The sequence below is a fragment of the Pongo pygmaeus genome, chromosome 10, assembly GCF_028885625.2.
Source record: "Pongo pygmaeus isolate AG05252 chromosome 10, NHGRI_mPonPyg2-v2.0_pri, whole genome shotgun sequence".
Taxonomy (NCBI): domain Eukaryota; kingdom Metazoa; phylum Chordata; class Mammalia; order Primates; family Hominidae; genus Pongo; species Pongo pygmaeus.
Window position 1 is genome coordinate 27,426,329 of NC_072383.2, and position 19,061 is coordinate 27,445,389.

The 19,061-nt window shown below is 39.8% G+C and overlaps 1 protein-coding gene across 2 annotated transcripts in view; it reads right to left on the minus strand.

Annotated features, from left to right (window-relative positions):
- ITPR2 (inositol 1,4,5-trisphosphate receptor type 2) overlaps positions 1-19,061 on the minus strand; it is a 512,913-nt gene that overhangs the window by 40,449 nt on the left and 453,403 nt on the right. For both annotated transcript variants that reach the window (XM_054443160.2, XM_054443161.2), the window contains exon 55: positions 11,362-11,522. In XM_054443160.2, coding sequence (XP_054299135.1) covers positions 11,362-11,522 — 161 coding nt within the window. The remainder of the gene's footprint in view (positions 1-11,361; positions 11,523-19,061) is intronic.

Consider the following 19,061-nt stretch of genomic DNA (forward strand, 5'->3'; position numbering starts at 1 on the left):
GGGTGAGACCCTGTCTCAAAAAAGACACTAAAATCTTATCCTTGTGGTAGTTAACCTTTTTTTTGGTAGATTGTCCATTTTAGATTTCTCATCTGAATTACAGACCCATATACTCCGTTTCTTATTAGAATTCTTAATTTCTAACTTACAATTGTGGAGGTATCATCTAAAATATCTCGAAAATGAAAATGCCTTGAAAATGTCCAAGCCCACATATGCACTTAGGCACTATAAGCCAAACTGAGATGATCACCTCTCCTCAACTTATTCCTGTGGAACCCTTTCCCTCTCCCCAGTGCTCAACCCTCCCTCCCCTGACTCTCTGAGGTCAGGGACCTAAACAGCCTTCCCCTTAGCTTCATTAAAACTTCTACCTTAATTTTTTCATAGCCATCATTTCTTTCCAATTTCCAGTGGCATTTCCTTAGTACCAGATCTCATTATTGTTGCTGGGTAATAAAATCTTTCTACCTGTTTATTTTTTTTTCTTCCAGGATGGCCCCCTTGAATCTATTTCGTATACTGCTATAGAGCACTCTTTCTAAAATGTAAATCTGCTCCTGTCTCTTTGGTTTAATATCTCTGCAGGGCTTCCCTTAACTTTCAGGATAAAGTAAATCAATTCTTTCTTTCTTTCTCTTTCTTTCTTTCTTTCTCTTTCTTTCTTTCTTTCCTTTCTTTCTCTTTCTCTCTCTCTCTTTCTTTTTTTTTTTTTTTTTGACTAAGTCTCACTTGGTCACGCAGGCCTGAGTACAGTGGCTGCAACCTCCACCTCCTGGTCTCAGGCGATCCTCCTGCCTCAGCCTCCTTAGTAGCTGGGACTACAGGAGTGTGCCACCACGCCCAGATAATTTTTGTATTTTTAATAGAGACAGGGTTTCACCATGTTGATCAGGTTGGTCTCCAACTCCTGACCTCAGGTGATCCACCTGTCCCGGCCTCCCAAAGTGCCGGGATTACAGGCGTGAGCCACCATGCCCGGCCCAAGATAAAGTAAAAATTTGTAAGCACACAAGGCCCTTTGCAACCTGGCTCCTGGTTACTACTTTAGCCTCCTGCCCTCCCAAATGTCCTCACTGTTTTTCCAGACATACCTATCTGCTCCCTCTACGTGTTCCATCTTCATTTACCCCATCAGCCTCAAGCATCCAGGCATGACCTCCATGAAGCCTCCCTTCCCAGGCCCTAGGCTCTGGCAGACTCCACTGCTGCCGTGTGTTATCATCGCTCCTTTATCTATTTCCTTTATTTTACCAAAGCTTCCCAAGGGAAGTTAGAGAATCTGCCTCAACTCTGCATCTCTAAACCAAGCCTAGCACCTGGAACACAATAACACTCAATCTGCATTTGTTGAATAAACACATCTTTAAAAAATAAAAAATGATTCATTGTCCTGCATTTTCAAGGCATTTTAGATCACACCTCCACGAATGCAGCTTAGAGATTAAAAATTCTAACTCCTAAAAATATTGGAGAAACAGAAACAGCTTTCTTCCTTCTAAAGGATGTCTTTTGGCTTTTGGTTTTGAGGTTTTCCCTACCTGTTCTCCAATACTTGATTTACATATATTTAGCCTTAGTCAAATTTTACCTGATTATTCACTAGAAGAAGGCATAGCTAAAGGTAAAATCATAGACACTGGTCCCAGGAAAATCTGGATTTGCATCGTGGTTCAAGTACTTATTTACAGAGCACCTGGGATGACTAACATTTTTCTGAGCCTCAATTCACATAAAATGGGTATAAATAAGATAACACGCAAAGCTGCTAACACATATCATATACTTAATTCATTTCCTTTCTTGTTATCATACTTTTCTTTTAAGATACACACTTTGCCTGGAACATATTCCCCTCCATCCTTCTATCAAAATCCTCCTCATTTTTAGCTCGACTCTCCTCAAAATCTTCTCGGTGAAACTGTCATTAGTGCCTTCGGCCAGAAAGAACCTGTCCTCTGTGCTCCAGTGGCTCTATATCTTATTTATTTTGTTCAGCAAATTTATGCTGAGTGCCTACTATGTGCTGGGCATTAATTTAGGTGCTGGGAATACAGAAGAGAACAAAGCAGAAGTGTAAATGCCTTAATGGGGTGCATATGGTAATGATGAAGAATAAACATTCCAATAAATATAAAAACAATTTAAGGTCAGATCAATATAAATACTAAAGGAAATAAAGGGTGGTGGGCTAGGAAGTAATGGGAATGGGGATGTCAGGGAAGGCACAGACATGCAAAGAGCCAGAGGACTATGACCGCAAGCAGAAGGCACAGGTGGGCCAAGGCTCCCATCAGGGAAAACCGTGGCATTTTTGAGAAAAGAAGGGCCGATGTGGCTGGACTGTTGTTGGCTAAGGGACATGGGATGAAATGAGACTGGTAATATAGAATGGGGCCAGACTATATAAGCAGTCTGTGAAGGATTCTGGATTTTAATCTAAGTGCCATGGACAGGTTTTAAGCAGGGGTGCAGTGGTGTGATCTGACTTAAGGTTTCTCTGGCTGCTGAATGTCTGTACCAGAGTTTGTTCTGATTTGCACAGTCATTTCTGGTGAATAAAGCTGTCCTTCTAGTTATAGTGTGGTCCTGGGAGGGCAGTGATATTTTATTCTTATTCTTATCAGTGCCTCATGCAGAGTTCTCCTCAGTAAATACTCGTCAAATTAAATTGAAACATCCTGCAGCCTCTTTTTCTTTCTCGCCTGCAATTGTAATAATTGTAATTGTAATACTTCTAATCTTTGTAGGAAGTATGCAGTTGCCAACCAGCTCTGAACGAGTTCTTTTTTTTTTTCCTATTTGAATTCCTCTCAGGCCTTCCTGCCATTGTAAGATTGTCATCTGACTTCCTGTCTCCTAGCCAGGTCTACTCCCTGACCTGTGGACTGAATTTTTATAGTCCTTCTGTAAAGTGCCATGTGCGCTGCTGAGAGGGTTGGGTACAGCTGGCCTTGCTTGTTCCCAAAGGAATCACAACTTCTAGCTTTACACATTGTATGGGATCGAATACTAATAGACATTTATTGACCACTTGCATGCACCTGGCACATTATGGGCATGGCATCCGTTTGTGCAAGCTGTGCCACTATGGGCAAGCTACCAATCCTCTCGAAGCCTCAGTTTCCTCATGTGTACAATGGGCATAATAAGAACAATAGGATCTGCCTCCTGGAGTTGTCACGAGGCTTTAAAAGAGATCATGCATGTAAAGCACTTAGCATAGCACAGGCACTTACTTATCTAATGTCAGCTGGATAAGTAGTCAACACTTACCCATGTCAGTTATATTGGCAGTAGTGTTGTTAGTGCCATGATTAGTGGCTATTATCCATAGTCAATACTTATCCATATCAGTTATATTAGTTGTAGTGTTGTTAGTGGCATGATTTTATTGAATCCTCATAGCAGCTCTGCAAAAAAAGTGCAGTTATACCCAGTACCAATACTTAGCTGGTATGCAAAGATATGGCTGTACAGCAATATCTCCTGGATTGTCAAGTAAGCCCCTCTCATAAGCCCTCCAAATACACTCTCCCCCTATACCCCTGCAGATTTATCTGCCCTAGTCTGCCCCTGGGATCCCCACCACGCCTCCTCTGCATGATCCAACAACTGAAAGGTTAATGCCTGGTATAGCCAGCGGCCTCCAGAGTCCTAGCTCACTTCAGTTGGCTTCTATTTTGAGTTCTAACTGGCCCATTATACATATTTTATCAATGGGTACATTGAAGTACAGAGGAAATAAGTAAAGTCACTAATCTTGTAAATGGAAATCCTAAGAAATCAAACTTCAGATTCATATGCTCAGGTTTATTCCTTCGCATGGAACTTCTCCTTAAACACTGATTAGAAAAGCTAACAAAAGCCACTTGTGTTCTGTAACTCTGTGGCCAATCACCCGAACACTAGCAGATCTACAGTTTCTGATCAATTCAGGAAGTAACCTAGAACATCTCAGGTTCAGTGTCTTACCTGCCTTCCCTCGTTCTTATTCTCCATGGCAATTCCACCCATGAAAATCATTTAAACACTAGTTGGTCCAAATCCTTTTATCCTCACTTCCAGCACCAAAGTCTAACAACCTAAGCACTGGACCAGAATCCTTAAGATGAAGAAGACAGCATTCAGCCATGCTGTTAAGTACCTACTACTTCCGTCTCTGTTTCACAAACTAATAAGAGGAATAGAAAGATGTTAACATCTGTGCAAAAATGAGGTAATTCATGGATCTCACACATGAATACTAAAGAGAAAATGAGAATAACATAGGGGACAGATCCCACAGTGACAATAAAAATCCAGAGAGGGGCATTTTAAAAGATCCTCTTAAATTACAGACACATGTCTGGACTTAAAATGTGGGAAGTGAGGGTGGTATCTCCTTGAATGCTCAAATTTACTTTTTAATTGTGCATTCTGAGCTGCAAAGACCCCCTTGGCTTTCCTTGAAATGTAAACATTTAAAATTAAGTTCTGAAGTCTTTAAAATAGTGTTTAGTTAAAGATTAAGCAGTTACATAATTGGCTTAATGAGATCCAATTACAAAATTAGGGTAAATTAGAAGTAATAGAACAGAACATATAATTTCATAATTATGACACATAACAATAATGCAGAAATTAAGTTGGCCAGTGGTGCTAAAGCAGGAGGGGTGCATAGAAATCTTAGAAGACTCGATGGCTTTCATGAGCCCAAACATCTCCCCTCCAACAGTTACTGCTCAAAAATATGTTTTAACTAAACAAGACTGATTTTGATTTCCAGACTCAGAAAACAACATTTGGGAAATTGCTAGTTCTTTCCTCTTCTTATGTGGCTAAAGTACTGGGTGACTAGATGGGTAGATTTATTTCCTATCTCATTAAAAGAATGACCTTTTTATTTTAAGGTCTTAACAGATAGATCATGGCAAGGAAGAATTCATTCTTAAGGGTGAGTTATGCTGAAAACCCCACCAGCGTGCATCCCCACCCCTCTGCTAGGAGAGCAGGGGAAGGCCTACTCCTGTGGGAGAGAGAGGCTGGGTTGGAGAGACACGATGAGAGAGGCCACAGACGGATTAAAGTGCCTACAGCCTCATCTTTCAAATCAGCCCTCCGATTTGGGTCAAGGGACATAACCCTTCCTTGCTGTATCTTTATCCTTCAGTTTTCAAAAGAAGGGACAGATAGCATTTGACTAATGAGAAATTTGTGTTGCAATGTCTCACATCTATCTTGGTATATCTTTCTGTAAATTATGTCCAACTCCCAGAGGGCTAAAAAGAAACCATTCATTTATCAATTCACCTATTATTTTATTTATTCATTCAATAAATGTTTTGAGTTTCGTGGGAGAAGAAGCAATTTCCTATTTATCTTTATACAGCAAATCTTTAGCACAGGTGCTAGCATACAGAGACATTCAATGTTTAGTGAATTGCTGTTAATACATATTACAGATATCACCTGCCCTGGTATTGTGCATAACAAAGATTTTCTCTATACCTGATTATGGCTTTCAAGAAACTTATATTTTGGTTACGACAGACAATTATTATGTTAACAAAAATATGAGTTAAATTGTCTTCATCGACACTGCTGCAATGTCAGGGTGCAGTTGTCAATCAAGAGAAAAATAAATAGAAGAGTTTGCAACTGTGATGCAGTAAAAGGAAGAAATGGTTCCCGAAAATCCATGGCCATGACATGGGGAGGGTGGCCAGCCAGGTCTCACTAGCAGCCCAGTGCCGTCAGAATACTTGTGGAGGCAGCAGCTCTCCAGACACGCATGCCACCTGCTCTTATACAGACCTCTGGTTTGGATCCTGCTATTTTTCAAATTAAGTAGTAAATATCCGTTAATATACCTCAGCAAATGAACACTGGTAATCTGAAAATGACCTCAAAATGTTAGAGAAACATCTAAAAGTCTTGGGTATTTTTTCTAATGATGTCTATTTTTGTTTGTTCCTCCTCAGTCATCATCCTTTGCTTAATGGGAGAAGTAAAGGGGCTTAGTGATGCTCAAAGGCCATTATCAGTACGGGATGGAGGATTTATCCTTTCATACCTTTTCCTCTAGTTTTCTAAATTTTCTTTTATTATTTTTACTTTCCTGGATGGTCCCTCCTCTTCCCTTCTTACTTTCTGTTCCCAGTAAACACTAGCTCAAAATATCATTTATTTTATCAAACATGAGGGTTTACTTGACAAGAAAATACATCCCCAAAATACCTTGATCTACTCACATTTCCCTGATCAATATCCCAGAAGACGTTCCATGTTAATTCAAATAATCAAACAGTGGCTATTTAAATAGCTTGGTTTAGAATTTGAAGGCAAGGCTGGGTGCTGTGGCTCATGCCTGTAATCCCAGCACTTTGGGAGGTCGAAGCAGGTGGATCACCTGAGGTCAGGAGTTTGAGACCAGCCTGGCCAATGTGATGAAACCCCGTCTTCACTAAAAATACAAAAATTAGCAAGGTGTGGTGGTGCATGACTGTAGTCCCAGCTACTTGGGAGGCTAAGGCAGGAGGATCTCTTGAACCTGGGAGGCAGAGGCTACAGTGCGCCAAGATTGTGCCACTGCACTCCAGCCTGAGCAAAAGAGCAAGAATTTGTCACACACACACACACAAAAAGAATTTGAAGGTAGAGGTAAGAAAGTTTTAAGTTTTGATTAATATTTCAGACCCCTGATCCTATTATTGGATGGATACAAAGACACAAATGTGTTTCCTGCTATTCTAACCCTTAGAATCAATGTATTACTTAATTTACAATGTATGTTTGATATAGTATGGATATCGGTCCCCTCCAAATTTCATATTAAAATGTCATCAATAGATACAATATTCTCTATTATCTGAATTTTACAAATGAAGAAACTGAGGTGCTATGGCTTGGATATGGTTTGTCTCCTCCAAACCTCGTGTTGAAATTTGATCTCTGGTGTTGGAGGTGGGGCTTAGTGGGAGGCTTTTGGGTCATGGGGGCAGATCTTTTATGAATGGTTTGGTACCCTCCCTACAGTAAGGAGTGATTTCTCACTCTATTAGTTCACTCTAGACTTAGTTGTTAAAGACTTCCCTCCCCTCTCTCTCGTTCTCTCTCTTGCATGTGACACACCTACTCCCACTTCACCTTCTGCCATGAGTGAAAGCTTCCTGAGGCCTCACCAGAAGCTGAGCAGATGCCAGTTCCATGTTTGTACAGCCTGCAGAACTGTGAGCCAAATAAACCTCTTTTCTTTGTAAATTGCCCAGCCTTAGGTATTCCTTTACAGCAATGCAAAACAGATTAACACAGTGCTTTAATAGATATTAGTATAAATATTCCTTACTGACATGGTAACAAAGTTGAAGCATTGGAGGTGAAAAAATATACAGAGGGAGGAACATTCCCAGAACTTATTCTATGTTTTTTTTTTTTGAGATGGAGTCTCGCTCTGTCGCCCAGGCTGGAGTGCAGTGGCACGATCTCGGCTCACTACAAGCTCCACCTCCTGGGTTCACACCATTCTCCTGCCTCAGCCTCCCGAGTACCTGGGATTACATGTGCCCCCCACCATGCCTGGCTAATTTTTTTTTTTTTTGGGTATTTTTAATAGAGATGGGGTTTCACCGCATTAGCCAGGATGGTCTCGACCTCCTGACCTCGTGATCCGCCCACCTCAGTCTCCCAAAGTGCTGGGATTACAGGCGTGAGCCACCACGCCCAGCCTCTATTCTTGTTTTTCCCATTTCTCCAAAAGGTAGGAGGCATTTTCTAAGGGTCCCAAGGTACAAATCAGATTTACATAAACAGTGTAGCAGGATTCAGATGAGTTGTTTTGTGAACTAATATGAGGAAGGACTTTTCACATTTTCCTTTGCATAAATCCATGAAAGTAAAAGCAACATCAATTATAAAGAATTTGAAACTTCTTCCAAAGCCCTATTGATAAGCACCTAAATCAACTTGTTAAGTGAACTTATTTTTAAAGAACAAAAATAAGAGTGGCAGAAAATGTCTGGAAGGTTTCCTACCAAAGTAGGAAGTAGAGAAAAGAAAAGAGAAAAGAAAGTAGAGAAAAGAAAAGGAGTAGAGAAAGAAAAGAGAAAGAACAGTCTTTGAACTGAATTGTAGATGTGCTTCAACTTTCCACATGCTACAAAATCTTCTCTCTCTCTAGGAGGATGGTCAGAAGGCCATCATCTCCACAGAACTTGGAGTAACAGATTTTCTGAAATGGGTTTTTCAGCTACAGATTTTTAGATGTTTTCCAAAAAGGCTATTTCCATAAGTAACCTTCCATGCAAATAACTTTTCATTTCCATCAGACCTAAGTTAATATCACTCTTCCTTCTCCTGGCCATTACAATTCAGGAATGGAGCTTGTTCTCTTGGATGTGCACTGCTTGGATGGAAATGAAACGTTTCATGTTGGAATAAGCTGGTGAGCTCTTCTCCCTCTTGTCATGGCTCTGGAGAAAGCTCTGACAGAAGAGGCTGGGCAGAAACATGGATAAGCACTTGGATACTTAGAAATTCAAGTACAAGTGCCTGGTAAAATGCTGCTTTTAATGTTAAGGCCAGAGATGGGTCAACATTTTCACAGCAGTCTTCTCTTAAGGTAAAAAAGTCACCTGGTGATTTCTAGGTCATCAAATCCAAAGGCTTTGACCTGTTTCTTCTTTCTGGCCTCTTTGCAGCAATTGATGCTGTTGGACTCTGACACTGAAATCCTCAACTCTTGGCTTTAGATATACTCCTGTTCCTGGCTCTCCTTATGCCTTCTTTATTGTCTCCTTTCTTGCTTCTTTACTTGTCTTTCTTCTTTTTCCTGAATGGGGGATCCCCTGGGTCTGGGTTCTGTCTCAAGTTTTCTCTTCTGTCTTTACACTCTTTCCCTTTCCCCACCATTCTCTAATCTGACGGCTTCCATGGTCATTCCATGTGAACTGTCACAGTGAGAACTGTCACTTACAGAGAGAGTCTCTGCACTCTATGAGGCACTTTCTACACATCATCTCACTGAGTGCACAACCCTCCTGTGGGCAATGCAGCAGTTCCTCCATTTAGATGGGGAGGCAGAGGCTCAGGCAGGTTTCAAGACTCATCCATGAAATCCAAGACCACCCAGCAGATAAGTGACAGAGCAACGGTTTGATACTCCTGGCTCCAAGGCTCAAGCTGTTACCCCAACACTGCTCCTCCTACCCGTGACTCCTGGCCTCCAGTCTCACCTCAAAATCAACAAGAATTCTTCTCTGACCAGCTTCTCTCCCTAACAAAGATACCTTCTGAAATGACCCACTGCCTTTCTCCCAATGACCAGGCACACACTGGCTGGCATCTCAGGCTCATCTTGCTCTCTTCGACTTCCCCTGCTCCTCACATATCCTCACCCCTAATCTCATCTGCTGCCAAATTCCATCTTTAACTTCCTCTTTCTCCTCTCCAAACCAGCCTGCACACTGCTGCCTGTCTTTTTGCCTAGTCACATTATTCCCTTAGTTATAACCTTTAGAGGTTTCCCCTTGTTGATGAAATAACATCCAAATGCCTACCTTTTTTATTCAAAGTTCCAATCTACATTTCCTGTCAGATCTCTCAGAGTTTCCCTATAAGTGGACCATGTGCCAGTGAAACTGGGCAACTCACGATCCCCTGAGTGTCCAAGTGTCTCATGTTTATGCTTTTATTCAGGCTACTCCCTCTTATAGACAGACATTCCCCATCTACAGAAATTCTCCTCTCTCGGGGATATTGCCACCCCACCCCCCATCAATTCCTTTCACCTGCTCTCATTGGATGCCACTCTCCATCTTGAAGCCTTCACAGGTTTTCATTTGGATTTCTCTTGCAGAACCTGGCATATTCTACTTTGGGTTTGTTATTCCCCCCTTCCTCTTACTAAGCTCTATGTTCCTTGGGCAGATGGGAAATATATCATACTCTTTAGTGTATAGTATACCCAAACATCTATTCATCCAAGGCATATAACAGGAGTCTAATAAATGTATATTGATGAAACTTACTCAAACTTTGATAAAAGACAGCGATGTGAGGTCTCATTTTAAATATAATGTTTTACATGTTTTTACCCTCAGCAGCAGAAACAAAATGTTTTTCACAAATGAGATCAAGAAAGTATAAATGACAACCATGAATATACATCCTTAAAATGATTACCTTTTTCCTCTGATTTAAAAGGAGGAGGAGGCAGAAAGGCAAAAGTGGAGAAGACAAACAATGTTAGGTTCTGTCCATTGTCAAATGAAGAATGCAGAGAAAACAACTTAGAGTAGAATGCAAGTCACTAATAACAAAGCATGAAAATGCTGAAATATAAAAATCCAATTTACATGTAGCTCTCTTGTGACACATAAATATTGGCAGGTAAGGTAAACTATGACTATATGAACTTATAATTATTAATATGTTATCCTCCAAAATGTTCTTTGGTTGCTCCCTAACTACAGTCTCTTCCTAAGTAGATGATAAGTTTGCTGACACTTCAGCATTGGTGCAAACATTGGTGTTTATTAAGTGTTTTCCTTAGGACCAAGCAGCTAGGAGGATCATGAGTCATCTAAGGCCTCTTTCTCAAACGGTGAACACAATTTTCTTAGATGTTTTTTTTGGGGGGTGGGGAGAATATCCAATTTACAGCTATATTTAATTATAAAAATGCAAACGTTTATATCAGATGTAACGATACTCACTAAATGTGTATACGTATACACTGAAGTTGTAACTTTAATTTCCCTTTCGGGCCAATTTGTTTTAATTTTCTATGAGACAGAAGAAACTTCAAATCATGTTCTAATCTTGCTGAGGAGTTATAAGCAACTAGATGTGGCAGGATCAGTGCAAATTCATCAGCAACACTGGTAAATCAATCCGAAGTACATGTTGATGGAAAATCAGTGCTCTCCCATTAGGACTGAACATCATACTATCCCCAAACACAATTCAATTTCTTAAACTCTTGATTTTTGAAATTCAAGGGATTCCTTAAGGTATGAATCTTCTGTTCATATTTAACAATGGGAAAGTTCCAGATTTCAGGAAGTGGGACATCAGCAATGATAAAAGGTATGATGTCAGAAGGTGGTGAACATCACTGAGATGGTGCTAGTCATTGCAAAGAGAATCCAGGAAATATCATCTGTGCACTGGAGACTCAAATTTGGTTTGAATAACCAAGGATTCTACTGGGAACCAATGACTTAGTCAGTGTAGATGTTCTTCAGTGATTGACAGGCCTATTTAAATGTTAACAAAAAATGATTGCTACAATCTTCATATTTTGGGAGGATGGTAGGGCAGAGAAGATGAAAGCCTAAAAGATACAATACAGTCACAAATTAAAACCTTCTGGTCACTCACCACAATCATTTGAGCCACGTAACTTTCAGGTCCAGTGTATTCTGTTGGGTCTTTAACTTTCACCAGGACTATGAAGTACAAATAATGCCACATATTGTGTTCTGACTTAATGTGCTCCTCAAATGAAACTGTTTTGTTATCAAACTTGTCTCTCTCAAGTCCTGCAAAACACAGGCAACACAATATATGTAATTCGTCATTTAATCAGTACTTGCTTCTTAGCATAAAAACAAAACATAATAATTATTGTGAAAAAAATGCTTTCAGTAAGAGTGTGCCAATTTAAAATGTTATGATTAAAAACAACACAGTACACAAGACCTCCAGAAAAGAGGCCATCGTTTATAGATTTTTTCCCAACTAACATTTATTTTTCCCCATGGATCCTTGGAAATGCACAGTCCTATAATAGATGAAAAAGTTGCAGATAATTTTAAATACAGCCATATCAAAATTTTCAAATGAAATTGTACCACAAGTCTGAGAAAAAGAGGTAACAATGATCATGCAAGAAAAGGTATGCTTGCTAATCAGGACAGAAAAAAAAAAAACAAAAACGTCATTTTACCCAGAAACTTGGATTAAAAGAGGGAAAGAATTGAGACAGTCATCTGTTCAAAACCACTTGGAATCAGTGAAAGGAACACAAAGGAGATGGCCGTCCACACGCTGAGGACAGCAAGGGCTCACACCATGCCAGCCCTCTAGGGTACCGTGTTCCAGGCATTTTGGGAAGGGGGTGATCTGTTCCATTTCCAGGGCACATTTTCAAGCCTTTGGAAGTACAGTAAAGAAAAGCATCTAGATAATAAAATTCTTTTCTCTCAACGTTAGAGAATAGATAAAAAGAAATGAATAGAGATGAAGAAAAACATCTATGGAAACATGAATTTGAGTGCCAAGTGAAGTGGGATGTTGGGATTCAGTTAGGTTTTTACAGCTCAGATACTGAAGAAGAAACCAGGAAACTGAAATCCAACCCTGGCTATTCTTTCTCTAAGCATTTTTTGTAAGTTCACTCAGGGATATAGAAGACCCTTTTATTTATTTATTTTTTTGAGACAGAGTCTCACTCTTTTCCCAGGCTGGAGTGCAGTGGCTCAATGCAGACTCAACCTCCCAGGTTCAACTGATCCTCCCACCTCAGCCTCCTAAGTACCTGGGACTACAGGCATGCACCACCATGCCCGGCTAGTTTTTGTATCTTTCTTTTTTTTTTTTTTTTCTGTAGAGATAGAGCTTCACAATGTTGCCCAGCCTGAAGACCTTTTTTAAATAATAAGATATAAAGCACAATAAGTAAAAAAATCTGTCCCCAAGGAAGGGGTGACTTTTTACTTACATTATTGGATATCTGTATGGAAAATACCATAAAATTCTGCTGGCTGATGGCTAGGCCTCATCTTATTTGACCTATAATCAGCTCAGCATGCCCAAATAAACTACAATTCTCTTCCCTAAACCTGCTTCACCCACAGTCCTCCCCTTTTATTCGATGGCAGCTCTGTTCTAGTTGTTCAAGCCAAAAGCCTAGATGTCATTCTTGAATCCTCTCTGCCTCTCACACAGCACATCCAATCCATGTTGAAATGCTTTTGGCTCTATCTTCAAAATATATCCAGAATCTGACCACTTCTCACCTGCTCTGCTGCTACACTCTGGTCTGGGCCATTGTCATCCCTCATGTGGATTACTGCAATAGACTCCCAGGCCTCCTTGTTTCCATCTTTACTCTCCATAGCCCATTCTCAACACAGCAGCCAGAGCAATCCTTTAAAAACTTAAGAGAAATGGTGTCTCTCTTCTGTTGTAAACCCAACAATGGCTCCCCCACCTCCTCAAGATAAAGGTCAAAGTCCTTACAAGGACCTACAAGTAGAGTTGCTAGATAAGCTACAGCATGGTCAGTTATGTTTGAATTTCAGATAAACAATAAATAATTCTTTAGTATGAGTCCCATGCAATATGTATTTGCTAAATCCTATGTGACTTGGCCTCACAGCCACACTAACCTTACCTCTTACTATTCTCTCCATTGCTACCTCCCATGCAACCACACTGGCCTCTGCTTTTTTTTTGGAACACAGGGCCTTTGGACTTCAGGACCTTTGGAATGGTTGTTTCCTCTGGTTACAAAACTCTTCTCACTGACATCTCTCTAACTCATTCACCTTCAAGTTTTTGCTGAAATCTCACCATCTCAATGTGGTTTAACCTGATCACCCTGTTTAAAAATACAACCCTTCTGCTGACCTTCTTGATCACCTTTTCCCTTTTCCTCTCTTTTTCTTATAGTGCTTACCACCTCCTTATAGACTGAATATAGCCATATCAAAGTTATGAAATTAAATTGGATTACATCTCTAAGATAAAGAGGTAAAATGATTGTGTAAGAAAAAGCCTGTCTGATAATCAGCAAAGGAGAAAGAAATGTTATTTCATCCAGCAACTTGGATAAAAATTTATTATGTTTATTATGTATTGTGTTTGTCCTCCCACTAGAGTATAAGAGCCACCTGGGCAGATGTATTTCTTTTCTTCACCAACGGTCCCAATAGCTCGGAATGATGTTTGGCACATAGTTGGCACTCAATTAAATACTGATTGATTGAATTAGTAATGTCACTACTAAAATATTGTTCCACTAAAATGGCTATAACCAAAACCAGATAATAATAAGTGTTGGTGAAGATGTGGAGAAATTAGAATCCTCATACACTGCTAACAGAAATGTAAAATAGTGCAGCAGCTACTTTGGAAAACAGTTTGGCAATTCCTCAAATGGTTAAACAGAGAGTTACCACATAACTAAGCATAATCCACTCCTGGGTATATATTCAAGAGAACTGAAAATGTATGTTCACATAAAAACTTGTACATCAATGTTCATAGCAGCATTATTCATAATAGCTAAAAGTGGAAACAACCCCAATGTCAATTAATTAATGAAAGGATAAAATATGGTATATCCATATGACAGGATAATTTTTTACAATAAAAAAGAATGAAGTACTGATACCTGCTACAACATGAACCTTTAAAACATCCTACTAAGTGAAAGTAGCTAGTTGCAAAAGCCCACATATTATGATCCCATTTATATAAAATGTCCAATATAGGCAAATCCACAGAGGCAAAAAGTAGAACTGAGGCAGAGATGGAAGGTTAGGGATCGGATGATGGCTAAAGGGTATGGGGTTTCTTTCTGGGACAATGAAAATGTTGTAAAATCAATTATGGTGATGGATGCACAACTCTGAATATACTAAAAACCACTGAATTGTACATATTAAATGGGTGAATTATATGATGTGTGAATTATATCTCAATAGAGCTATTAACAACAACAACAACAAAACACTAAAAAACAAAAGAGAGAAAAACAAACTAAACAAAACAAACAAAAGAGAGAAAATGTTAAAGTAGATTTTCCCAGAATTCAATTCAAACATCTACCAGTTGCAAGGTAATGGGGCTATAAAAATTAGGTTCTTACTATCAATTAATCTGTAATACGGTAGAGGAAACAGGCACGTTGTGTTATATTCTGAAGAGGTATAAACTGCCAAGGGACCATAAAGAAGGGCAAAATGAATTCTGATGAGGGTCATTTTAAAAGGTTTCCAAGAGGTGCAAAGCTTGAAAAATCCAGCCTCGGTACATAATATGGTAAGTGGAGAAGAGTTGAATGGTAATAAAAGGTACTTAATTTTTATTGAGCATCTATTGATGCTGACAACTATAAAGATGTCTAAATATGCTATTATAATTACAATAATCCAATCTGACCTTTTAGCATGTGAGGAAATAGATTCAGAATGATTCAATAAATTGCTCAAGTTAATATCTCTATTTAGCGGAAGAGTCAATTAGTATTTAAATAAAAATATTTCTGACTCTAAAGCCCATGTTCCTTTCCCATCTGGGCAGGAGAAATGGCATGGAAAAGCCAGAGATGAAAGTACATGACCTGTTTAGGGGATGTCAATTACTCTGGTGTGGCAGAAAGGGAACATTTGGAGATGCAGATGAAATGATACATCTGGCAGAAACAATGGCAAGCTTTAAACTCAAAGCTAAGGCATCTGTATTTTATTCTGAAAGCTTCTTCTTTTTTTTTTTTTTTTTTTTTTTGACAGAGTCTTGCTCTGTCACCCAGGCTGGAGTGCAGTGGTGCAATCTCAGCTCACTGCAACCTCTGCCTTCCAGGTTTAAGCGATTCTCCTGCCTCAGCCTCCAGAGTAGCTGGGGTTACAGGAATGTGCCACCACGCCCAATTAATTTTTGTATTTTTAGTAGAGATGGGGTTTCACCATGTTGGCCAGGCTGGTCTTAAACTCCTGACTTCAGGTTATATGCTCGCCTCGGCCTCCCAAAGTTGTTGAGATTACAGGCATGAGCCACCATGCCTGGCCTATTCTGAAAGCTTCTGAGTAGAAACTAGTGTATTCAGAGCTATACTCCAAGTCATTCCTGTGGCAGGATTCAGGGGAAGATTGGGATAAGAGATTAAGGATGCAAGACCCAGGCACCAGGGCAGTGGAGGGGGAAATGTAAAAGAGGGAAACTGGTTGTCTTTCATCTTCATAAGTTCTTGCTCTATAAGCTTCATCATCCATTCTCACGGTTTTACCATCATCTTGCTGATGTTTTCTCAATCTTTATCCCCAGTACTGACCTTTCTTCTGAACTTCCATTCCTTTTTCCAGCTGCCTGCTGGATATATCCACCTGGATAGCTTGTGGGGATGTCAAACTTAACTTGTCAAAAATGTGTTTCTTGAGCCCTCTTCTTCGTCTCTGTTAAAGAAGTCCTTGTTGACCAGGGAACTTGAAGTCATTCTTGGACTCATGCACTGACATTCCACTCAGCACAGTTCTTGTAGTCATGCTGACTTTCTCACCATTCGCCAAATACACCAAGACACCTTCATCTACTCTCTTTTCTGCCTTCCAAGTATTCCTTCTTCAAGACTCAGCTTCCCCACTTCCACCACCGACTCCCACAGACACAACCAGTTGTTTGACCTTCTGGGCCCATAACACTTCACTATGAAAATATGCCTGTTTCCATCTTAGCCTCTACCATTTTACTGTCTGACTCATTTTTGCATTACCAGCACCTGGCAGTGTCTGGAGAACAGTAGGCATGCAACTAAATTTGACAGAATAATTAAATAAATGAATAAGAGAGACTGAAGAGGCATTTTTGAATGAAAACTTGAAAGGGCTTGATGTCCAATTAGAGATATAGATTTAGGAAGATGGAGAAATCAATAATGACTCTGAATTTTCTGACTTGAATGACTTGAGTTTATGATACTTGAATGACTGAGTTTATGATAATATCGCCACAGCAAGATACCCTATCCTTAGAATAGGAATTCTGACCTACCATCAAATCCTTTCTCCATTCTGTTGTTTTGTCACACCTGGTCTTTCGACATCTCTTTCTTACTGGATCTTCAGCCTCTAGTAACTCAATGTTCCTAATTAATATGGATGCAAGAGCTAATCTGTGTCTCTGCTTCCTGCTCAGCTCTGTCATCTGCTAATCCTCACCCTCCAGGGCCACTTTCTGGATCACTAGCTATTGTTTTCTGAGTCATGTTTCACTTTCAAACATCTGGACATTGTCTTCAAGGCTGGGAAAGTTCCAACTAGGTCCATTGCCTGTCACAGAATCTACATCCTCTTGTCCTACTCTGGGTGTCCCTTGGCACACACCTGGAGCCAGTTCTCTCCTACTATGGAGATTCTCTCCTTTGTTATTTGGTACTATGTCCTTCTTTGGATCACAACTTCACATCCAACTTTACCAGGAACCATGTCCGGACCAGTCACTATTTTATAGCCTACTAGCACAACCCCCAAATATCGCAACCATTTAAATCATTATTGTAACTAAGTTCTCCTAACATATATGAGATGAATTATATCATTTGTGTGGTTGGAGCTTCTGGGAATGAATGCATATCTAGATATACATTATCATAATGCTTCTTATATGTTTCTGCTCAAGGTCCTTTAAGGGAAGGGAGCAGAAAATGTATACCTTTCTGTTACTGAGGTTACAGAAAGTAGCAGCGAAAAGTACCTGAAGCCAATTATTCATTTTTTAAAAAAGTTTCTATTTTATTCTAAATATTCACGCTGAATTTGTTCTATTTTACAATATTCTATTTGTTCTAATATAAAAATACTATTTAAATTTACACTTAGGTTAAATTACTTAAGTGTTCCCTCAGATTTTTGAATAAACGTGAAGCTTCTAGAAAACAGACAATATTGATCTTACATCTCTTAGTGCATCCTGCAATGTCACCCTACATTCCTGTGGGCAGCACTCCACAGAAACAATACCCTGCATGTAACAAAATCTGGAGCCACCTTGAATCAGCACACCTGCTGTCTGCAGTATATACAATCTCAATATTTTATCTGCCTTTTGTAGATTATAAGCCAGAGAAGTATAGAGACAATATCAGCCTGAGGCTGACTTACTGGATAGTCATTCATTAAGCAAATATTTATGGATATTCACCAATGCAAATTATGAAAGCAAAAAAAAAATGGATAAGACACGGATCTGGTTCTCTTAAAGAAGAGAAATTAACATGTGTTGAGGGCGGACCCTCAGTTAAGCCTCGTGCTAGAGATTTTGATATACATGATCTCAATTATACTCATCACAACACCAAACCATGGCATTATATTCCTCATTTTCCAGGTGAGGGAACAATAGCTCAGGATGATTAGAAATTTGGCCAAGATCACATAGCTAGGATGCAGAACCAGTGTAGACCTATGACTACTTGACTATAAAGTTCATGCATTTTCTTTGATGTGAAAATGCATGGCATCCAGCAGAGGTGATCAGACAACAGAAATATGTACAGTGCCATATAGCTAAGTGTGATGTGAGGAATTTAGGGGCAGATGTGTGAGATCGGAGAAGACTTCTAGAACAATGGCATTAGAGCTGGGCCTCAGAGAGAGAGCAGGAGTTCAACAGTGTAGGAATTGGGGCATTCCAAATGAAATTGTTCTCTCACAACTAAGAATACATGGAGAGTCTGCTTGTACTCACTTTGATCTGGCAACCTCTCCCTTTCATCTTTTACCACCAGCTCAGTCACTATCTCTTCTAAAGGCTTTCCTGACCCTTCTTTCTCACTCCCTACCCCATGCTGGAGAGGTATCCCTCCTCTGGGTACCTGCAGCTTCCTGTAAACTTCTCTACCATTTCCTTCAATGCATGAGATAGCAAGGCTATTTATTGTGTTTGTATCCCAAAATAGATCATGAACACCCCAAAACAGGGAATGACCACTTTCTATTTGTTTCCACTGAATATACCATAATATTACACATTATTACCTGGTACACCCACAACTGTTGGAGGAAGGTAGAAAAGGTTTGGAGAGCCATTGAGGTGAATGAAACACTCAACAAAAGTTGAAGCAAGGAGAGAATGAAATGTATTGAGGACCCAATTTGTTACACACAGTAACGTTGCAGTGAACCCTTAGGCTTGTTTTGCGACTATCACCAACAGATTTTTTTCAGCCTAATGTGGAAACAAGGAGGGTGAATGAAACCTAGAGTGGGTGATCACCCAAAGAGGAGGATGGATTCTAGAGTGCCAAGAGACCAGCTACAAAGACAACTGAAGCCAGAAAGAGGTGATGGGTACAGAGA